General features: G+C 42.1%; 1 protein-coding gene and 1 pseudogene across 13 annotated transcripts in view; one reads left to right on the top strand and one right to left on the bottom strand.

Annotated features, from left to right (window-relative positions):
- The window catches only part of Bbs9 (Bardet-Biedl syndrome 9), a 409,213-nt gene that overhangs the window by 213,789 nt on the left and 170,773 nt on the right, over positions 1–24,651 (top strand). For 12 of the 13 annotated variants that reach the window (XM_031345633.1, XM_031345628.1, XM_031345629.1 and 9 more), the window contains 2 exons: positions 2,642–2,814; positions 10,085–10,237. In XM_031345633.1, the coding sequence (XP_031201493.1) occupies positions 2,642–2,814; positions 10,085–10,237 (326 nt within the window). Of the gene's footprint in view, positions 1–2,641; positions 2,815–10,084; positions 10,238–10,590; positions 10,898–24,651 lie in introns of those variants that run through there. The other variant, XM_031345639.1, reaches the window with a different exon arrangement.
- Positions 1,580–2,624, bottom strand: LOC116072517 (annotated as a pseudogene).

Below are 24,651 nucleotides of genomic sequence, written 5' to 3' on the forward strand. Positions count from 1 at the left end.
CCCCCCCCCCCGCCGCACTTCTCCTTGTGTGGATAAAAATGCGATCAGCCAGCTTCTTTGCTGTGTCTGCCGCCATACCATACTTTCTCCACTATTAATCGTCTCCATTCCACCAACACTGTGTACTAAACTAAAGCCCTTATTCCTTAATTTCCTTTTGATCCTAATATTGTATCTCAACAACAAGAAAGTAAGGAATACACATATCTAGCAGAAAAAGAAGATCAATAGGGGAGAATAAGAGAATCTCTCTCTGAGTTTGCTAATAAAAGTCTGAAAACCAAGGATGAACATGTGAGATACTTACAGGTTTTTCATGGTACCATGGAAAATCCTAAGACATACTTCACCATGTGTATCTGTCATTTTTACCTGTCTTTACATATTGTAAGCAGAAAGGCTGAAAAAAAAATCCTCATCCTGCCAATACTTCTAATATTTCTTTCTTTAGAATATTGTATATAATATAAATAATTGATGGTAAATTAAATGGAATTTGTAATTTCTGAGACTTTTCAAGGGACTTTGTATAATCATCTTGGAAGTTAAAACTCTGTGGTTAGATGGATGCCTGGTGAACAGCAGACATATTGAGCTTGTGGACATTTATATACTTATGCAATGTTATCATGTAGTTAAGGTCAATGGCTAGTCTTTTTGTATTGACATTTAGGACTCCAGTCTCTTCTTCATACATAACCAGCTGCATGTCCTTGTTAATTCCTTAAACTTTACTGAGATTAGGTTTGCTTGTTTGTTTATTTTAAAAATGATAGCATCATTGCCCTGTGATCAGTTGAAGTTTAACAGACAGTGTGGTTATTACTCGAGCCTAGTGTGTATCAGGTCCCTGAAGAGCAGGAAAATTGAACTAGGTAGGGAAGAATGTATGTAGTATGAATTCTAGCTGTCGCATTTCCTGATCCTCAGTTGAGTCACTGGAATTCTGTGTCTTTGTCTTTTTTTTTTTTTTTTTTTTTTTTTTTTTTATAACAAGAACCCTTGTACACCCATAGTCCTTGGCATGTAGCTGCTGTCTGTCCAAAGCTGATGTAATGGATGCCATTGCTCCTCATGGATGAGCATCCGTCAACCTCATGTCAACCTCATGTCAACCTCATGTCATTGTTGGCATCGCCACCGCTGCCATCAGCCTCATGGTTGTTGACATCTGTCACAGCTACCATCACTAGAGAGTACACATGCAGGATCTTTCAGTCCTCAAGTTTCAGGGAATAGAGGGAAAATGATTTTCTGTTTAAGGAAGTGTCAAGTTTAAAACATGCTTTCATATTGAGAAAGTTTTAAAAAGCAGAAAACTTTGATCCTGATTGTAGTGATTCATGTAGAATATATTTCATCTCACAGCAGTGTTCAGAAATAGACTAGTACTTCCACATTGTACTTTTTCATGGCTGCCCATCTTTTATTTTTTCACTATGAATTGCTTTAATGGTGGTATCTGCACAAGTGATGTCAGGACACAGGACAGCAAATGCACAGTGGATATGGCTAGCAGACAGACTGTGAATGAATAAAGAGTTCACACTGCTCCCATGCTTTAACGACTAAGACAGCTCTAAGCCGCCTCCTCCTCAAACTCCCTTTCTTCCTCAGCTGTAGCGTCCTGGTACTGCTGGTACTCGGACACCAGGACACCATTCATGTTGCTCTCAGCTTCCGTGAACTCCATCTCATCCATGCCCTCACTCCTGTACCAGTGTAGGAAGGCCTTGTGTTGGAACATGGCTGTGAACTGCTCTGAGATGTGTTTGAACAGATCCTGAATAACAGTGCTGTTGCTGATGAAGGTGGCAGACATTTTTAGGCTTCGAGGTGGAATGTCATAGACAGCTCTTTTCACATTGTTGGGGATTCACTCAACAAAGTAGTGCTGTTCTTGTTTTGGATGTTAAGCATCTGTTCGACCACCTCCTTCATAGACATGTGGCCCCTGAATATGGCACCCACAGTCGAGTGGCACCCATGGATCACAGGCAGCCATCATGTTCTTGGTATCAAACATCTGCTGGGTGAGGTCAGGAACTGTCAGGGCACGGTACTGCTGGCTTCCCCAGCTGGTAAAGGGGGCAAAGCCAGGCATGAAGAAGTGCAGGTGAGGGAAGAGCACCATATTTACAGCCAGTTTCTGAATGTCAGCATTTAGCTGGCCACGGAATCGTAAGCAAGTGGTTACAAGTGGTTACTCATGGTGGTGGACACTAGATGGCTCAGGTCACAGTAAGTAGGTTCTGAAGCAGATGTCATAGAGTGCTCCATTATCAATACAATAAGTCTCATCTGTGTTTTCAACCCGCTGGTAGACTGAAAGAATGGCCTTGTAGGGCTCATCCACTGTGTTGTGCCACAGTTGGGTTCTTTAATTCTATTTACTATTAGGCACGCCATGAGAAGGGCTGCATCAGCCTGTCCCTGACCATCTCCCCCGGAAGGACATCTGAAGTAGTCATGTAGTTGATACAAAAACAGTCTCGGGGCAGCAGAGATCAGAGCTACATTACAAAGAGGGGTTTTAATCCTTTAGTTAGCATTCATGTCAAGCTGCTTGAGGGCTCACTTAATTTCAGGTGGTAATCATGTGTTAACAAGCATTCTTACTTCATTATTTTTTTTCTCTTAGAACGATACCGCATTCAGAGCGAACAGTTTGAAGATCTCTGGCTCATAACCAATGAACTCATCCTTCGCCTTCAGGAACATTTTGAAAAACAAGGAACCAAAGACTTTGCATGTTCTTTTTCTGGATGTGTGCCCCTTCAAGAATATTTTGACTCGATTGATCATCATTTTGAGGTATGATATTAAACTAAATAACCTTTACCTGAAGAATAAATCAAAGAGCAAGAGGTACTGTGGAGGAGAGTGCTAGGCACTGTGTGCTGTGGGTGGTTCTTATGCGGACGGTGGACCTTGCCCAGTTACTGATCAGTTGTAGACATTTACAGAGTGGCAGGCTGCAGCCTGGCTCATAGTCTCACCTTCAAACATAGCTGATTGGATTTTCCCACATGTAAACTTAATCCTCGACCTCAATAACCTATGGTAAAACTGCTCGAGTTTATCATCCTGAGTAATTTATGCGGGACATAAATGAGGTGTGATTATAAGGAGATTGTTTTTTTCATCCATAGTAAGCGCAGCAGAGCCTCTGCATTGGAGTGACGGTTAACCATGTAAAATGCTTCTTTGTACCTGGCATGATGGGTGCCTTGTAAATGCTGAGTAGTTAAATGGACAAACCTGAGTCCAACAGTGTCTCTGCTGCCCAGAATCTTCTACTACTTGCTTGGAAGTTCCTTCAGGGTTTATGTCGGGTTCTCGTCAGCGTCTCAGTAATATCATTTCTACATCTTTGGGAGATTAATTTGATATTTGGAAAGATTCATGTTTTCTGAATGAATGGACACTGACTATTGTTATTTTAACTGTATACATTACATCACAGGTGCCCTCACTGAATAGAATTTGTGGACAAAATCTATAGGGTCTTTTAGAAAGGAGGCAGTTTTGCACATCTAGCATTGGTTACTAGGATAACTATGTTTTTGAAGATTTTGCTTTATTTTTATTTTATGTGTACATATGTGATCCTCAGTATATGTATGTGCATCACATACATGCAGGTACCCTTAGAAGCCAGAAGCTGGCACCAGGTTCCCTGGAACTAGGGTTACAGAATCTTTGAGCACTGGTTCTGAGAGAGAGAGAGAAAGAGAGAGAGAGAGAGAGAGAGAGAGAGAGAGAGAGAGAGAGAGAGAGAGAGAGAGAGAGAGAGACGGTCACCTTTTCAGCTAGACTGGCTGGCCAGCTGGCTTCAGGCTCTGACTCTCTATATCCCATGCTGAACCTCACTCCAGACCTTGTGGCTTTTTATGTGGGAGATCTGAACTGAGTTCCTCTGTCTTCCAGCAGGCTCTTTACCTGTTGGCCAGCTCCCCAGCTCAGCTATGGTTATTTTGTGGGTTAGTGTGTATTTGACTCAATTGTGGCACCAAAATTGACAGTTTGGGAGCATCTATTGGGATACTTTAGAGTAGATATTTTGAATTTTAATATTTCAGTATAATTATGGATATCTATATATAATTTTTGTATATTTAATATAATATTCATATGTAATTATATATAATATATAAAAATATAGTAATATTTGCATATAAGTCTTTCTTTTGGAGTATTGGGCAGTGGAAGTACAGGCCTTGTACATAGTAAGTAAATGTTTTGGCATGAGCTATGTCCCAAGGCCCCTTATATTGTCTTTTGCAAATATTGTTTCTAGACTAGGTTTGCAGAAGCTGTATGCTGAAGAACCGAGATAATTTTATTCTTCTAGGATATATTTTAAGAAATCCTTGCTTGACTGTGCTTTATGAAGCAGAGCACACAGAGAGAGAATTCTAACTACATGTTCATAACATTTAAAATAGAGATTACTGTGTTTTGCTGGCTAATCGGTTTGCCATACACTCCCCTCCCGAGTGCCTGGACAGGGACAGGCTCTTTCCTTTGGGGGAGGAGCTTTGGCACTTTGATTTGTTATACACAGGGGCAATGAGTTTTCTTCCTCTGCTCCTTGTTTCCACTGTTTCCAGCTATGAATAATTTCTTAAACTCTTAATCAAGATAGCTCCTAGGATCTGGGTTGCTTCGTGTAAGCAAGGAAGAAATTTCTACTTGTTTTATCCATTTGAATTCCTGGTTTTGGGTCTCACAATTGATAAATATTTGTTAAAATGTTGCAGTTCTTTTATTTTTGTAATTGCTGTTATTGCTGATGTGTCCATGCTGTGCAAGTGGGAGGGTAGGCATCTGCATGCAGGAGCCAACTTGGCTCACTTCCTTCCCTGTGGCTTGTGAGGTCAGTCAGGCTTGTTCAGCAAGCACTTGGGTAACCACAGTGCCATCTTGCCAGCCCCGAGGTCCCTAAATTATGAAATTCTGATATTGAAAACCAGCTTAATCTCTGGTTCATGCTGCACATTGAACTGGCAGCCTGGTTGATACCTGCATATCGAGGAAGTCCTTTTAGTGTTGTGTGTTCATAGACTCAGGGAATACCGTGGAAGCAGATCTCAAGGAGGTGAGTTATAACTAGCCTGTCATTCTTCTTAGGACAGACTCTCCTATGTCCCAGGATGCCTACAGATCCCACGCACCTGACGATAAATACGGTTTACACCTTGTGAGCCCTCGACCTTCTTCACTTTTGGGTGTTGGGATTTCTGGTTGAGCATTGCCCTGCTGGCATACACAGTACTAGGAATTCGACCCCTGGCATGTTAGGAAAGTCCTCTGACTGCTGAGCTACAGTTCCAGGGCCTTTTATTTATTTAAAAGTTTTAGTTATTAAAATTAATTTTGTTACCTTTTATGCTGCCCATGTATTCATTTTTTATAATTTTTGAGATTATAGTTAGATTATATTTTTCCTTTCCCTTCTCTAAGTTCGCCCATGTGCCATTGTTCACTCTCCTTCAGATTTATAGCCTTGTGCACATAAGTCCATGTATGTACAGGTGCACTCCTGCTCATAACTCCTTGAGTCCGTATGAAGTTACCCATGTGTACATTTTCAGGGCTGACCGTGTGGCATTGGGCACCAGTTGTGTGCTCTTTCCTGGAGAAGACCGTCTCTCCTGTTCTCAGCTCTCTTCAGTTGCCCATAGTTCTTTGTGTAGGAATGAGGCATTGTGGTCTTTCTTTGTTGGTGCTGTCTTTGTCAGCTCATGTTTGGGCAGTCATGTTGGTGAAACATTATGGGTGTAGTTCTGCTATTACTAGGAGACATAGTCTTACAGCAAACTTCCTTGGCCCTTGCAATCTTTCACCCCCTCTCTTCTTCAATGTTCTGTGAGCCTCCGGTGTGGGGATGTTTTATATGTGTTCCCACTAGGACTGGACTTCACAACTCTGCTTATTGATTCGCTGTGGTTTTCTGTAATGGTCTCCATCTGTTTAAAGAAATGTTTCCTTGAGGAGGGAAAACTTACCTGTGGGTATAAGGACAAATGTTAGTCGATTGTTGTTAGGGATCATGCTGTGTTAGTAAATGAATGGCTTCAGGTTCTTCTCTAGTAACCAGAGTGCACTAGCACTGAGTAGTTAGCTAGGCTTCCAGTGCCTGGCAATGTCTCCTGTTCGTTGAATGGGTGTTATGTTCAATTAGAGAGCCTTTGGTCACCACTCAGGTATGCACGACACTACTGTATCATAGGGTCAGCGTGCCTTGCTGTTTGTCAGTGTGCTTCACAGGTATCATAGTTGGGCAGGACTCTTCGTACCTCCATCCTCTGGAAGTTTGTACAGTGTTTTCGGGTTCCATAAAAGCTAGTCCTCAGGGAGAAGACAGTTACAGCCCAGGGGGTTCTGGGCCCTGTTTTGGAAAGGAATCATGTCTTCAGTAATAGGGACTTACCTTCCACCTCTGGTGGGTAACCAAGGGCATCAGCAATAGGCTGTATGTTTTGAGAGTCTGTTGGAGGTCCCTGGCCAACAACTCAGAAGAGGGCTTCTCATGTTTGGTACTGTGGTTTTATTAGGTGGGAGTCCCATCAGCCTAGGTTAGAAAAGGTCATTATATATATATAAAATATGTGTACATACATATATAATATATATTTAATGATCCTTTCATATACACACATACATATAGATTTAGTCACAGAGTCATTTGTGCTATGGCTTTGTTGTATAAACAGTTAATACTATGATTCCTGTGGCTTTCTCAGGCACCTCACTGTTCTTTCATCCCCCCCTCTCAGTTCTCTGTGTTACCTCCCCGCCTTCCCCATTTCCCTAGCAGATCATTTGTGTCCTGCTGTTCCCCTTTACCCTCCTCCCCATTCTTCTGTGTGTACCTCCTTCCCTCCCCCAGAGCTCCCCTTTCCTAGTTCCTGATCTAACCCTCTGTACCTTGACATTCTCCTCTCAGTTGAGTCCCAACTCCCCTTTCCTGAAAAGAATTTAATATATTTATATTCAAATATTTAAGTACATTGTTTCCTTCTTTCTCTTTCCACCCTTAGCCCGTCTCATGCGTCTTCACTCCATCTTCTCCCATGCCTCTCTACTCTCAAAGTGATAGGTTGTTCTTCTTTGATTATTATCATGCGATATACACATATGTATGCATAACACACACACACACACACACACACACACCCCTCTCACTGAGTCTGCTTTTCTTATACTCACGTGTGTGTGTTGGGTGGGATGGGTTCAGTGTTGATCATTTTGTACTGGATAACCAATTAGGGGCTCAAACCTTAGAAAGACCAATTCTCTCAGCAGATATCAGTTGTCTGTTGGTGGGGCCCCGTGAGATTTTCCCTTTTCTATGTTATCATGTCTACTGATAATGTAATTCTTCAGTTCTGCCTCTTAGTTTTTGATAATGAAAGATATGTCCTCTCTAAGACACTGACTGGACTGGAGTTTTTCACAGGTATTTTATCTCGCAGTGGGAGACAGCCTTCCGACTCTCACCCCCTAGTCTGCCAAGCTTCTCTTTGGGGGCTGCTATAGGTGTTATGTGTTTTTCTTAAATATTCTGTGTAGTCACAGCTATGCTAATACTCAGCTTTACTTGAAAAAGCACATGGACAGCATCACATGAAAACCCTGTATTTTGTGGCTTGATTTGCTTTATTTAATATTAATACCACTAGAGAGTACTGAATGTTAACACATACCTCACACAGTATTCCTCATTATTTAATCAGTTTCCTTATGGTAGGTATTTTGATTGATAGTATCAAAGCATAATAATGATAGAATAGTGTTATGACTATCCTTATGTGTATGTAATACCTTGTAAACATTTTCTCTTAGATAAGTTTCTAATAGTGGAGTCATTAGATCAAAGGCTATTACTTAAAAGCTATTGTGGGGAAGTGGGTGGGGCTTTGTGTTATACTCTTATAACTCAGGTACATAGAGTCTGAGGCAAAAACATCTTGAATTTAAGCTCTATTTTTTTGGCTACACTGTTTTACACAAAATAAATAAAGCTGTCATTAACTATTTTACTAAAAATTTTACATTTTTTCTCTTTTTTTCTTAGTGATTTTTGTGGCCTGTAGGCCTTTTGCATCGGTTTGTAAATGCTGTCTAGACACTATGGCCTAATTTTTGTCATGGATGTAGTTATTACTGTTGCTTCATGCAACTTGCTGTTTGCCTTCTCACTTCTCTTAACAGCGTTTAGCCATTTAGAATTAATTTTGTATATGTATATTTGTGTATTGTGCAGGCATGTGTGCATGCATGTGTGTATACCAATCTTCATGTGTGGTGGTTTGAATGAGAATAGCCCCCATATGCTCATAAATTCCACCCAGTTGGTGGAGCTGCTTGGGAAGGATTAGGGTGTATGGCCTTGTTGGAGGTGTGTTGCAGGGCTGGTCTTTGACGTTTCTTTAGCCTTTTGCTTCTCCAGTGTGCTCTCTGTCTTCTATCTGTGTTGTGTTGTGTGAGATGAGAGATCTCAGCTCTCATGCTGCTACGTCTTAATTTCCTTGTCATGGACTCTATAATGTTCTGGATCCAAAAGGCCAGTTGATCAGCAGTTTCCTTTATAAGTTGCCTTGGTCATGTTGTTTTATGACAGCAATAGAGAAGTAATGGATACAGGGTGTGTGTGTGTTGTGTGTGTGTGTGTGTGTGTGTGTGTGTGTGTGTGTGTATGTGGTGTGCACGGATGCTGGAAGATGAACGAGGTGGGCATTGGATATGTTCCTTGATTGTGCTCTGCTTCATTTATCAGGGTAAGGTCTTTCCATGATCCAAGAGCTCCCCAATTCTGGCCATTCTAGGTAGCCAGCTTTTCTCAGGGACCTCTCCTCTCTCTCTCTCTCTCTCTCTCTCTCTCTCTCTCTCTCTCTCTCTCTCTCTCTTTCTCTCTCTCTCTCTCTCTCTGGATTGGGGTTATAGAAGGGCTGGTTTTTACAGGAGTTCCAGGGACTCACATTCTGTCCTTATGCTAATGCAGCAAGTGCCTTGCCCTCACAGACTTTTCCTCAGCCCCGTGTTGTGTTTGCTACTTTGTGTGTGTGGTCTAAAGTCAACTTTTTAATTGAAGATTTATGTCCTCTATTAATCTTCAAGATGAAAATTACTCTCCTTACTCCTAGTCCCAAGTACCATCTCATCTCCATCCAGCGTTGGTGAGGGTGAGGGTGAGAGCAAGCCATGGCCTCTTCAAGCAGGGAGCTTAGACCGTGATTGTATTTGCACTTTTTCAAGGTCTCACTGAAGCCCGTGCATAGGGTTAGGTCACTCTGAGTGATGAAGCAGTCCAGGAACTGCTTGGTCTCATAGGAGCAGGGTCCCATCTGTTGGGGGGTGAAGAGGAAGGACTGGTGGCGACTGGCTGCAAGGCAGGCTGGACAGGGCACTACCCATGGCATGCCCTACATCTGAGCCTGTGTTACACCTGTGGCAGTAGATGCCATCTGAGCCATAAGACCTAGCAGGCCCCTAGCAGCAGGTGCAGGGGTGGCCGCTGAGGGTGGTGGGTATGCATTGCAGCTTCCGAGAGACATGACAGATGTAGGAGCAAGGAGGAGTGGAGTAAGAATTGTGGACATAGCAGCCGTTTAGGTGCTGGGAAATTGTGTTCTTATTTTTTATTAGTAATTTAGCAGATTGATCTTGTGTGTATCTGTATACGTTTGTGATGTACATCAGTGGCTTTTGTTTCAAACAATAAAAGCTGAGATTATAAAAACTAATTCACTTCTAGTGCTTCAGTGTCTAAACCTTTGTTCACTTTGCTATTCTGTTTGTTGCAATGAAAAAAAAAGAGAAATCAAAATTTTTCTAAGTAGCCTGTCTTCATGAAAGATGTTAAAGATAACAATGTGACACTGTTACTCAGCTTTCATTCACTGGTTTTCCCGTTGTCCCTGTAGTCATGAGCTAAGTACCATGTACTCCTGATTCCCGGTACTCTGTTCACATCTTTCTAACTCTTTCACAGCTTTTAATGCATTGTTTGTATTTTTAATATAAGCATCCCTTGAGGTTTCTGTTTAACACCAATGTAAGAAATTATTCCTTATAGCTTCGGATAAATGGTGAAAAATTAGAAGAACTTTTAGCTGAAAGAGCTGTACAGTTTCGGGCCATCCAGCGTCGGCTTCTGACAAGATTCAGAGACAAGACACCCGCTCCACTGCAGCATCTGGACACCCTGCTCGACGGGACGTACAAGCAGGTCAGTGCCACAGTGGGGCAAATGTGTGTTAGTAGATCTGCCTCTTCCTCACCCGAGGGTCAGGCGCCAGAACACTGACATATGCTGGACAGCATGATTAGGATGCTTGTATGATGTTTTTGGTGTAGCCTGTAATTATCTCCTTTCTTCTCTATTTTCCCAAGAAACTACCATGTACTCCTATTATTTATATGATTATAATGAAGACGTCGGACTTCTTGTATCTTCTTGGGTTTCTACATGCGATCACTACTTTGCTCTTAAATAAATATTGGCAGTATTTACATTCTGAATTTTAAAACTGAGATTTTAGAAAGCTCTAATAATGGCATCTTCTTGTGTACTTGTGACAGGTGATTTAGACATACCCACGCGTCACTGCCCTAGCTTCCCCCAATGGCGACAGTCTAGAAAGCTCCAGCAGAATGTGGGCAGAGATTACGACCCTGCTCGCCGTTAGGTTTGGCTGTTTTTAATTTCCTTCATTTCTCCCCTCCCCCCTCCTGGGTTCCCACATTTCTGTGGCCACTTGTCTGTCCCTCCTTAAGCATCTTTCCATATATACAATAATACTTTTTGAGTTGAAACTGTGCCCCACAGAGGAGTGCACAGGGGCTGATGAGGGAGGTCCATCTGATCTGTTCCCAGTGTGATGTGTAGCAAGACCACCACCCTCTTTTGTGTATTTGAATGCTAGAATTTTAATTCTTTATCTGCCTAGCTCCAAAGTTGGGATTTTACATTTGTAATAATAGGTACTAGATGATCAGACCTATAGATTTTTACTTAAATGTGTATTTTAAACTTTCATTCTTTATAGATGAAGAGTGAACAGTTTTTGAAGGGAAAAAAAAGAAATGCTGTCCAGAATTGTTCTTTGCCATTCAATTTTACTGAATTTATTGAATTGCTAATGTACTGATTGTACATTTAATTTCTTGAGCATAAAAGTCTAATTTCTTTAACTTAATTTTATGATTAACAGGAATATGCTTTTCTAAAGAAATTGTAGCCATTCCCAATGCCAAATTCCCCGTGCTGCTCTCTGTCATCTTCTCAGAAGTAGAACTGCTCTTACCTGCTTGGCCTCTTCCCAGAAGCTGTCTTGGAGAACGCATCTGTAATGAGATGGTTTGTGAGGCTCAAGTCCCCACAAAGAGCATCAGCACCCCTCTCCTCTCTCCTGGTGTCTCTGCTGGAGACATCCCCACATGGGTGCAGAGCTCTGCTCCTTTGCAGTGCTGATAGGGGATTCTGCAGCAGAGTCCTGCAGTACAGATGAACCACAGATGATGAGACAAAAAGAATCTCACAGTTCAAAACTTAGTCTTTTGTAATGAGATCTGATCACATCCACCTTCTGTTTCTCCCTGCAGCTCCCTTCAGCCCCATCAACCCATCTCCCTCTTAACTTCATGCCCTCTTTTTTTTTTCTAAATAACCCATTAATATGATTAGTGCTGCTCATATGCATATGGGTATGGTGCCATCCTCTGGACCATGGGCAACTTAATCATAGCCACATCCCCAAAGAAGAATGACTCTCCTTTCCCAGCATCTTTAACTACCAGCAGCTCCTCAGTTAGGAAGCCTCATGAGCCCCTCCCCACTGACGCTGGAGTTCTGTCTGGCTTGTTCTTGTGCAGGACTCATGTAGGAAACCAGAAGACAGCATCTCATGCATCATTTCCACTTTCTGTTCCAAGGTACACTGTGAGCCTCGTGGAGCAGGGGAGGGAGGCGGATTGATAATGATGTCTCACCTAGAACTGAGAACTCACAGCATTTTGGCCAGCTGTGAGTATCTGTGTTGACAGCCACCTGTTGCAAAGAGAAGCTTCTCTGACTGCATCCCAGATTCATAGGAATAAACATAAATACTTAGGAGACAATTTGACAGCATGACCATTTATTAAAATGACAATAGCTTGTTCTACCCTGGGGCCTGTGACCTCCTTAGCCATGGGCTTTTGTCCAGGTTTACAGTGCCAGGCATGCACTTCTTTCTGTGGAACATGGAATTGAATCAGAAAGTGGTTGGTTACCCTGTAGCAGTCATGCCAATGTTTTGCTAGGCTATTGTGCTGTCGCCTGTCAGGTTGATCCTGTACCATGCAGGGTCCAGTAATGGGGAAGACTGTTCATATCATCCCCCTGCAGCATCCCTCACAGCATCTTCTGCCACTATGAAAGCTAATTAGTAGGGAGGAAGGTCCCTGGCCAGTTTGAGATAGATTTCTCTGTGTCCTGCAGCAAAAATGTGTGATGTTTTCAGCAGTAGGGTCTTAGCGTCTAGCTATGTGGGTAACCACAGTCAGTGTCAATAGCTTGTGTTGGTTTGGAGACCACCGGGACCTTCCTGACCAATAACTCAGAGAGGTATCTCACGCCTGGCATTGAAAAACCTTATTCCATTTAGGGTTGAGTTATAAATCAGTCTACTTGGATGAAGCCAGCCTATCCCATCCATCCGTGTCACATGTCTGTGTTTAGTTATCTCTTCTGTGTCTTGACATAGCTCTCCACCAGGATGCTTTTGAAAGGCTAACTAAACCTGTGAATGATCGGTCTTTACCAAAGCCCCACCTTACTCTCCATAGCAGAACTGTTTTAGGACTGTTGGGTTCATTTGTTGAGGTACGATCTCATTTTGTAGCTCCAAACTTAATGTTCTTCCCAAGTGCTGGGATTAGAGGTGTCCACCAACACGCATGGTGTGTTACTAGATCTCTAAAGTACTTTTCTGTTATTTCATTCTGAAATGAGATCTGTTAGCTTTCTGGAGTCCTTTCTTTGTCACGCAGGGTGCCTTTAATTTTGTTGATCCTAGTGCCATTTTGACAGACTTGGCAGCAGTCGGAGAAGAACCCTAAGCTGTGCAGTGAAGTGTGCACTGTCCCTTGGCACCATGTGTCTGTGATGCTGAGGTATCATTGTTTTAATACGGCAATGATGGTTTTATGAACATAGAGGCAGAAGTGAACATTTTCTTAAATTACTGTGGGTTTTTGCCTTTGTGTTTATAGGTGTAATTTGTGTCTCCACACACTTAGTTAGTATTTGTTTGAAGAATGAATGATCTCTTCCACTTACAAAGACAACCCATGTTTTAATGAAAGCACCGTTACAGAGCAGCGAGCGGCAGAGACCTCCTTTCTCTCATGTTATCGTAGCATGTCCAAAAGGTGCTGAGAGACCCAACCCTTTTTCTTTCTAAAGGGCATAATTGGAGGACGCAGGGAAGCTGACATATCCTGGAAGGTCAAACAGCCTTAAATTCTTGGCAGAGAACATTATTTTTGCTTTTCATGTAACGAGGCTGTGTGCGCTGTAGTCAACTGTGAGGCAGTTTTCCATTGAATGCCTCTATGCAGAAGCATGACGAGGTTTGACTCTCTTCAGTTCCTGTTTTCAGAATTATTGAGCACTTTTTTTTTTAAATAGAAGGTAATTCCTCCCCCCTCCCTCTCCCCTTAAACCACTGTCCCTTCATGGCCTGCAAATTGGCCCATTTGGTAAAATTGCTTATCACTGGTCCTGATGGCCCAAGTTTGATCCCCAGAATCCATAGTGAAAAGAGCGAACCTCCTCCTGAGAGTTGTGCCCTGCCCTCTCCACTTCAAAGCCATGAGATGTGTGAGGCCCAGTAGGCACAACCCCACCAGCATTCAGGAGGCTAAGTGGATGAGCGAAGACACTCGGCTCACCCTTGCCTTCTCCTCACCCTTGCCTTCTCCTGTTCTAGGACATTAGCACATATAATGATCTGCTCACTCTGAGGGTGAGTCTGCCCTCCTGAGGTAAGTCCCTCTGGAGATGTCTTCATAGGCACACCCACAGGTATATGTCAATCCAGTCAAGCTGGCATTGAACTTAATTGTAGCAAGAGTTGGGGTGGATCTCTGATGTATCAGAACATGAGAATTAAGAACTGTGTGCCCAGTCATCCTGCCTGTGATCTAAGCCATTCATTTGCTTCTTGCTAGTTGCATGATCTCTGACAGATTACTTGGAATAATAAAAAAGATGAAACTTAACTTCTCTAAGCCTCAGTTTCCCCACTTACAGAATCATGGTGTACGTAGCATATCCTCTATGGATCTGTGATTCTGTAGATATATAAACACATAAATCACTTTGAGTAGTGCTTGGTATATAAGATGTCAACAAATTTTATTGGGCTGTGATTTCCCTTGTTGGTCATATGACAATATATTATGCCTTCTCAAACACGGTGCTACTAATTGATCAGGCAAAGGAGATTGCAGTACTATTTCATCTGAATGAAACTCTGCTATCTGTCAGCCTCACAAATGGAGACCTTAACTAAGAATGATGAGAACCCTGTGTCTTTGGGGGTGTCTCCCAAACTCCTTTAAGCCACCCTAATCCCAGAAGTTGTTTGGTTGCAGAGATGGTACAACAAGGAAAGGACATGAGGATGCTGAGCCCAGGTGGCTGGCTTCTGAGTGTTTCATTTCCAAACAGTTTGCCCCAAAATGTTATACACGCACGCGCGCACGCACACACACAAACACACACACACACACACACACACACACACACATCCCATGCACATGGGCACATATATACATAGACTCACCCACACAGACTCACACTCACACACACAGACTCATACAGACTCATACTCACATACTCATAGACTCACACTCACACACAGACTCACACTCACACACACAGACTCATACAGACTCACACTCACACACAGACTCACACTCAGATATACAGATCCATATACACACTTACACAATACACACACACACACACACACACACACACATCTATGCATGCACATACGCTCAATCATTTGTAGAGCTGAATGGTCCTTCTCTCATCAGACAGAAGCTTTTCTTGCCAGCTGCCCCCTTCCTTTTCTGTCTCCTGGCTCGTTCCTCTCTCCTCTCTTCCTTCTTCCCTTTCCTGGATACAGTGCTAGTCAGGTGCTCTAACGCAGAGCCACATTCCCAGCCACAAATGCCTACTTCAAAGGTCGTCTTACTTGTTTGGATCTCTGTGGTTTTAACTGACAGGTTACTGTGCTCATCCTTTCCCTGTTTCTTCCTTGACTTACCATAGTAGCTGAACATTTTCCAGATTCTATGTGGTCATCTATATTTTGTATGTTATTTACATCACACATGTCTCTCATTCATTATTCTATCAAGTTGTTCATGTCTTCCTTCTGTTGAATACATTAGTAGCAATTTTTATGGTGGACTTATCATGTATAAAATATGTTACTCTTTCTTGCAGCCTGTCTAAAAAAGCTATTCTGTCATGTAATCATATGCAAAAAAGTTTTATAAAATTTTCATTTTCTTTTTACTTTATTTTAATGTCTTTTAACATCTAAAAATATTAAAACTATATTCACAGTTATATATATGCATGTATGTATACACACACACACCCCCACACACACACTCACAGACATATATATGCTTTAAGTTCATCTGCTTAGGATAGCCTTCCAAATGTCAGGAGTGCAGAGGTATCAACTTATAATTTATTTTAGCATTTATACTCCCTCATTCTTTATATACTTTTAAGTCCATCTGGATTTTATTATTCAATTTAGTGAGAATCTAATCTCCCTGCCAAAAATGGTGAGCTCAGTTGCTCAGCCACAGCTTATTGCATAATATGTTCTCTTTCCTCTTGAGCTAAAATGCTACCTCTATCATTTAACAGATTTACTGTAGAGCAGGTCATCCTAGTTAGTGCATACGGCCATAGCCACTTGCCATTATTGCTCCTGACTCTGTGGACCAGTTGCTCCATTACTCTCAGGCCTTGCTTACCTGACATTGCTTGGACTCATTAGGTGTCTGATCTCGACACAGTATGGCCTAGGATATGTTTACTTACACACTTGGCAGTTGGCTTGTAGGTAGTAGGGATCACTGGCCCCTGTATCCCTCATGGCCCAGTGGGCTAACCTAGCTAATTTATCTGGTGGCTGTAGGTCCAATGTCCAAACACCTGCTCACCTCCACTTTATGTCCTGAAACTCATTGTGTAGACCAGGCTGGCCTCAAACTCACAGAGATCCACCTGCCTCTGCATCCTGAGCGCTGGGATTAAATGCATGTGTTACTGTTCCTAGCACTCAAGCCCTTTTCAAGCCCCGACCTGTGCTGTTTTGGTCTGTGCAGATCACAGAAGTGGAGAGATGCATGGCAGCTGTTTATTTGGAGAAGTGAAGAACTCTGGGTCTATTCTCTTTCTTTTAGCATTACTAATACCACAACATATTAAATATTACATTGTATTACATTACAAATGCTTTAACTTGGGTGTTTATGTTGAATCCAAGGCCTTCTCAGCTATGCAAAGATTTTACCACTGAATTCTACCTATAATCTGTATTTTATTGTCATTAAAATCTTATTCATCCACCAGTGTGGTCTCAAGACTATTTTTCTAATTGTCAAGACTTATTTAAAGTGGCCAGTGTCACAGGTGTCCCTAGGATGGTAGCATTAATTACCCAGCCCTTTTGTAAGTTCTGTGGCATGTGAAGTCATTGCTCAGCTCTCCACAGTAGCTACTGTCTGAATTCTTAGGTCCTGGACCCTTATTTTTCATTAGGTCTCTCAGTTAATGTAGTTGGTCCCGGCCTGCTTGCTAATCTTGTTTGTAGAGTAAGATGACTGGAATCCAGCACAGGGCAGAAATGCAGGACAAGGTATGTCACATGACACTCTTCACTGACCACTCCTCTGGGTGACTCCAGGGCATCTTTCTGGGATGGGCAGCTAGGTTAACTGGTAGCCAAACAAACTGCCCATGATGAGAATTCTCACTAGAAACTGCATCCTGCCATCAAGCCTTTTTGCCTTTTAGATTGCTTCAAGGTGTATTAAGATAGTTATGAGTTTTGATGTACGAGGTGGCCAATCAAGTCTCCTTCCTTCTCCTCCTATTCCTTCTCTTCCTCCCCCCTCCCTTGTGTTTCCCTCCTCTCTTCTGTCCTCTCGTCCCCTCCCCTGTCCTCTTTCCTTCTCCTTTTTTACCCTTCCCTCCTCTCTTTTTCCTTCTCCTGCCTTCCCCTCTCCTTTCTCCTCCTCTCCCCTCTCTGTCCTTCTACTTACTTTCATTCCTTTCCTTTCTCTCCTTCCCCGTTCCTTTCTCCCTGCCACCTTTCTTCCCCACCCCACCCCCGGCCTCCCTGCCCTGGTGATTTCTTTATCTAGCCAAGGTTGGCCTCAGTTTGTCATCCAGTGACCTCAGCTTCCCAGGCTCAAGCTCTATGGTCATGTATTTCCCTGCCTGACATAGATCTCAGATGCATGTGTTTGAGTCACTTAGTTACCTCGGTGCTTCTGCTTGACTGAGGAGATACTCTCCTGTCTCCAGCTACATGTCATTTGTATGCCACCTAGAACCTCCCCACTCACGTTCTGCCCTGTTAGCATCCCTCTCCCACACGGGACTTGCCACTCAATCACATTCTCTGGGGGCCTCTTTAAAATGCCTCTCATTGAGGTTGGCTCATGGCTGAACCAAGCCCAGGGCTCCACGGTATATCCTTCCAGGAAATGAGCTCATGATATATGTACATGGGGAAGAGCTGGCTTCCTGTGAGCAGAGATTTTCTAATTGCTGAGCACAGTATTAATACTTAGTTCTAGGGGAAATCCTTCAGCCTAAGGGACACAGCTTTAAAAGAAAGTAAGCACCCTGTCAATCTCCCTATCCCTGTTTTTATAACTCTGAATCTCCTCATTTGTAAAATTGAAATACTGCCATTTAATCACCTTTAATGTATGGGAGGACCTGAGGGACAAAGGAGAGGCAAAGATGTGATGCTCATGTTAATTCAGTTCAGGCTGAAGGAAAATTCGTTGGTGCCTTTAGTACTCAGGAACGAATGACATTTCAGAAAGCTATTGATGTCACCTAGATATCAAACATGTTCCAACATGTGAATGTTTTTTGTTACCTTTGCAAGGTGGGAATTAGACACCCAGATTTTCTTTTGCCTAAGCATGCTTGGGCTCCTGCAAAAGGATGTGTGTGCAAGATAGTTGTCTGTCCGCATGTGTATACAAATATATGCATAATTGTCTCATTCACTGTGCAGTCAGCTATCAGTAACAAGATCTCTCAGACTGTTGCCCAGTATGGGGTTCTGTGCTAAGCCTCGAGTAGCAGAGGAAGAGAGCCTTGGCCATCTTGTTAATGTCAAACCATTCACCAGAGAAGCTTCGGGAAATGTGCTCTCATTCAAGTTGTAAGAATTTCACATACATTTGCTTGTCAAAGCAAGACTCATTGGTAGGGTAAATTAAAATAGGGAAATTAGACGTAGCCTCTGGTTTGGCTTGTGTCTGGCCGCTCTTTTGTGGGCCGAGATCTTTTTCCTGCATTTGAACACTAAGGCTCTGTTGAGCAGAGGGGAATGTTTACTGATCTGAGTGTGTCGGGTGACGTGTGTGATGTAATGGCTGATCATCATTAGTGCTTTAGAAAGGGACTTGGCTAATTTTCCTCTTTTGCAAAACAGAGGCTCTATTAGGCATAATTTTAAACAGAAAGCGTGTGGTTTGGGTTTGCTATTTGTACTTTTTCCTGCATTTAAAACTTCCTTCCATTCTGTTTATTTCCATGGCACAGATATAAAAAAAATCATTTTAAGTCTTGTGGAAATCTAAGAGCTTTTTGGTGTATGGCTTTTAAATGAGTGCAGTTTTGGTGCCAACACAAATGATCGTGTGGTGAATCCCTCCAGAGGTTGCTTCATTCACTGCCCATGGGAAGAGGAACATGGTCTGAAAAGGTGCAACTGGGGACAAGATGCCATGGCTGGCCCAGTTCTTTGTGTCACCATTGAAGGCTATGGGAAGTTCTGTTTCCAAAGGCAGTAGAATGGTTAGATGAGAAAACAGGGCAAAGGGATATACTGTCAGTTATTTAGGCATGAGTGAGGGTTTTAAAATGAAAAAACAAACCAGAAGAATGACAGTAAAAAGAAAATGTAGATTGTAGATTTTCACAGTTAGATTCTACTCTTGGAACTTTAGCTAAGAAGTTCACAATGGAAAATATGCTCACCAGTTATTTATGTATTAATTACTAGCTTTCCACAGTGACTAAATGCCTGTGATCTTTTTATTCTACAGCAGTTCACATATTTGTTTTATTTTATTATTTAAAAAGTAAACTAGTACAAAATAGTTCATCTAATTGAAGAAATCAAGGTTAGAGAGACAGCACTGAGGGTAAATAGCTTGCTGCTTAAGCCTGAGGACCTATGTTTGAATCCATCCCCAGAACTCACAGCAAGCCACGTAGATATGGCGGTGATCTAAATGTTCCTGCTGTGAGATGGGAGGTGGAGGAGGCGGAAGAAGCCTTAGATACCTGTGCGATGGCTAGCCTGGCATACACAGTGGAGAACACTAAAGATACACTGATAAGGTGAGGGTGGAAGACAGCCTGAGACCCCAAGGTGGTCCTCCGACCTCTACAAACATACCATGGTATGTGTGTGCTTCCCAGAATTCATACACATGAATGCACACACAAATGACACACATACACATGAATAGATGTATATATACACACATAGGTACACACAGGCATACACACATATACACATGTACATATGCATACCTACACATGAATACATGTACATAGGCACACACACACATGCACACATATACACATAGTCCCCACACAAGCACATATGCATATATATACACACACATACATACATGCACACACATATATACTTAGACACACACATATATACACATACACATGCACATAATTTTATGAAATAAAGTTAGCTAATTATGAATTAGTAGTAAGTTGCAAATAATGATACATAGACATATTTGTACAGATTTGCAATGAGTGAAAAATTAAAGGTGGTATATAGTTTTAGAGTACTTAAAATTCCTTTTCGAAGACTTATTTTTAAATTTTGAATGTGTGTGTGTGTGTGTGTGTGTGTGTATGTACATGTGAGTGCAGGTATCTGTAGGTATAGATTAGGGAGTTGGATCACTGGAGCTGGAGCTAAGGGTGATTGTGAGCTGCCTGACATGGGTGCTGGGAACCCAACCCGGGTCCTTTAGAAGAGCAGCAAGTGCTCTTACCCAGTGACCCATCTCTTTAGCCCCATTACTTAAAATTATTAAGCAGTTTTCTTTTGGATAACAATTTGATGAGCAATAAGATAACTTTTCTACAACAATGTGGATATGCCTTAACTCCTCTGTACTTGAAATAGTTGCAAGGGTAAATTTTATGATAATGACTTCCTAACAAAGGGTATGGCCGCAGATTCCTGGTCTTCATGAATAGTTTCTGGAGGTGGATTTCTTCTTTCCTGACTCTAGTCCTGAGCTAATTCCTAGGCCTCAGCTGTTTAGTGCTTTTGCCTGCTGTTCCACTGGAACTGGCTCACGCCTTTTAACTCCAAGGAGAGTGACTAGGGCTGAAGGCTGTGCTGGGATGGATACAGGAATTAAAGCAGTGTTCCCATTCCCTGTCAGACCTTCACTAGGTATCATTTAGACCTGAGTAACATACAGAACCCTAGCATAGCCATATGACGTTCACTTCATTCACGTTGGAATACAACCCGGAATACCGGCTACAAAGCATGTCTGAATAAATACATAGTTGTAGTTAATATCTGCGTGGCTACAAAGTCTAGGCCAGTGCTGTCCAGCAGAAATGTGCTCAAGCCACAGATCTGAGCCATTTATGTAATACTTAATTCTCTCATTGCTATATTAAAAATGAAATGAATCAAGTAATTTTTAGGAATTTGATGTAACTAGATATGTTAAAATGTCACTTAAACATGTAATGAGATAATACTGAAATGTTTTACACTTGTTGTGAGCCTTCACACACCTGGCTTATCTTAGACTTTTACACTTCACGTGGTGAGTGGGGCTACTGCCTGCTTTTCTGGACAGCATGATTCTGCATAGGGGGAATTTTATATTATTTCTTATAATGTATATTTATTACATATATTGTATGTATGTATGTATGTATACATGCATGCATATTTCACTGGTATGTGCATGCTATGGCAAGAGTGTGGACACCAGGGGCTGGAGAGATGGCTCAGTGGTTAAGAGCACTGGATGTTCTTCCAGAGGTTCTGAGTTCAATTCCCAGCAACCACATGGTGGCTCACAACTATCTGTAATGTGTTGATGTCCTCTTCTGGCATGCAAGTGTACATACAGATAGGGCACTTGTATAATAAAGTAAATCAGATAGATAGATAGATAGATAGATAGATAGATAGATAGATAGATAGATAGATAGATCTATCTTTAAAAAAGTATAGACACCAGAGGAAAGTTTGTAGAAGTTGGTTCCTGCCTTCCATCATATGAATTTCAGATCCAAACTCAGGTCTTTGGACTTGGCAGCAATCTCTCTGGACCATCTTGCAGGCCTCAATGTCTCTCCTTGATCATTTCCTTTCCCACAATCCTTTCAATCCCATCCATAAGCAGACTGTCACTGACACAATGGCTCTTACTTAGTGTCGGTGTCAGATGGTTCGGTGGCTCTGCTTGGTTCGGGGGTTCGGCTAGGGTGCCACCATGTAAACCTCAGAGTGTATCAGACTCGGGTCCTGGTCCCCTTGATGTTTGTGCTGCCTAGTCTCCTTAGCCTTGTCAGAAGCTGCGGGAGTGGCATGTGCCTGCTGCTTCCCATGCATTTGAGAGTCTGCTTGCTAGACCTGTCTTCCCATTATCTTCTCCACAAGTATTTATTGTTTCCACAGCAGGATTATATAAAGGGACTAAACATCTTATATTTTTCACCAGCTCAGGACCTAAGAAGCCATTGTAGACTTTAGGGTCATTTTGTGGCATCCTCGGAGTGTGATTGGCTGGTCGGTATTGGTGGTGGGCTGCCTTGACGGTGTTCTAAGTTACAGGGCTTTGTGGGAAGGAGTTAGTTTCAGCCAAGATGTGTATGCACGAAGCATGGTTATAATGCTGCAGCTCCTCTGGGCTTCGAGACGTAAAGCTGATTGACGTTAGTGACAGTAGACCCTCTGTCAAGGGGAGAGCAGAGCGATTAGCATTCTCCAGTAGACCCTCTGTCAAGGGGAGAGCAGAGCGATTAGCATTCTCCAGTAGACTCTCCGTCAAGAGGAGAGCAGAGCTATTAGCATTCTCCAGTAGACCCTCAGTCAAGGGGAGAGCAGAGCGATTAGCACTCTCCTCTAATAACCATCTGGGATGCTTTACTTCCCTGGGGCCATGTGCAGTTCTTCTACATTGGATGCAAGCACACCCTTTGTCTGCATGCTCTCAGTCAGCATTTGAGGGTCTGCTTGCTAGAGCTAGCCTAGATGGTAAATTTAACATCAGGATTTTATCTCAGTAAGTTTATCAGATTCAGAAATGTGATCGGCAGTCTGGACTAAAGCACTCAAAGCCGGAAGTGAGCAGCGCACATCTGTGGCTAGACTTTCTTTCTGCTGCTTGTTTGATCTTTTCTTTATCTTCAAGTTGGCTCTTTGAGATATGCTCAGATGTAAGCTGTTTCTAATAGTACACTAAAACTATTGATGGATCGGTTATAAGAAAATGAATATCTTACCTGTTTGTGCCAGTGATGAGTGAAGAAACCTACAAGTGACCTCGGGTTTTCTGTAACCGTATGCGGGTTGCTTTCATATATGTTATCCGTTTCCATGTTTGACCCCATCTAGTGCAATTATCCTGTGTATCTGCTTTCTCTAAATTGAGTTCTGAATGGTTTGATTGCTAGTTAATGATCGTTACATGCCTTATAGACCTTTCGGCTTGCCTTCCTCTTTCCATTCCTTTCCTACATCTCTTTGTGTGTGAATTAGACAGAACAGTACTGTCAACTCTAAGCTTGATACTGGACTGTAGATGTCTAGACCTTTCTCTTTTGTCATGATTGAAACTCTAAACTCATTATACAGCAGCTTCCTAGGTCCCTGTCCCCAGCTCTGGCAGCTACCTTCCTTTGTGTTTTTATGAATCTGACTTCTCTGGTCACCTTACATACTGCCCTTATACAGGTGCACCATTCCTGGCCCTTGGCACCAATCCAAACTATTTTCTATAGTGACTATTTGTTTATATTTAACAGTCATATAAAAGGGTTCTGATGTATCCATATTATCTCTGTCATACTTAGTTTATGGTGTTTTGTTTGTTTTGGGGAATAATTGTATAATAAGATGTGGGCTGATATTCTGACAGGCGTTTAATGATATTTTATTGTGGTTGTGTTTTTTTTTCCTGAAAAATTAATGATATGGAACAACTTCTCACATAGACACTTTCCTTCCTCTAGTATTAACTGGGTTGTGTTACTTTTATTATTGGGTTGTTGGAGTAATATCCTAACCTCTCACCTGATGTTCACTTGACTTGCTGATTTCCTAAATCAACCTTAGTGGGTTTTACTAGTGACTGTCATATTTAGTAGGCTATGCTCACACCTAGGTTAGAAAGAGTGTGTGCTGAGCAGGCACTAGAACGCTCTCTGATGCATTATGTGTGTTAAGATTTGGTCTGTTGCTATATTTTGTAATGCTAAATACTGGCCCTGGTTTCCTCAGGGAAGAGAACACACACACACACACACACACACACACAAAGTAATGCTATGTGACCTTGTTCCTTAATTTAAAATTATTTGTTTTGTTTGTTTTGGGGAATAATTGTATAATAAGATGTGGGTTAAATAAAGATGCTGGTGGCGTGTAACTGGGCAGAAGAGAGGTAGGTGGGGTTTCGGTTCCTGGGCTTGAGGTGAGAGGCAGAGACCATGAAGAAGAAGAGAAGAAGGTGGAGAGAGGAGAAGATGCTATGGGGTGGGTGAGTCATGGAAACATGGCCATGAGGGCTGGCCAGTTGGAGTTAAGAGCAGCCCAGGTGGACCCTAACAAGTAATAACTTGGGGTTATTGATAGGGAAGTAGACATTCATAGCTCAGAGGGTAGATATCTGCACAGCTCTGTACTTTAAAGCCTTATAAAAATGAAGGTTTTGTGTCTCTTTATCTGGGACTGAATGATCAAAGGTGAAGTAGAAACTCCTGATTGAGATTAAAAATGTCCTACAACAATGTAAGTTAGTTTAAGGGAACCCATTCTGTTTGTGAACCCATTAGCCAGGTCTGGCAATCTTTGTTCTTGTTCTCTTCCTTACCCAACTCCCATAATACTTAATAATTGTTTTGTGTGGGTGATAGTACCTCAGAATTGAGCCCGGGATCCCTGACTTCTTGACCGTGTCATTTCTCCATACACCCAGGTCCAAGTGTATACACTTCTTCCTTAGAGAGTTGAACTATAATCAGCTACAGAAGTTAGGTAAGAGTTTTAATAAAAAACAGGTTTTTTTTTTTTTTTTATTTTG

This window comes from Mastomys coucha, unplaced genomic scaffold (assembly GCF_008632895.1).
Source record: "Mastomys coucha isolate ucsf_1 unplaced genomic scaffold, UCSF_Mcou_1 pScaffold23, whole genome shotgun sequence".
NCBI lineage: Eukaryota > Metazoa > Chordata > Mammalia > Rodentia > Muridae > Mastomys > Mastomys coucha.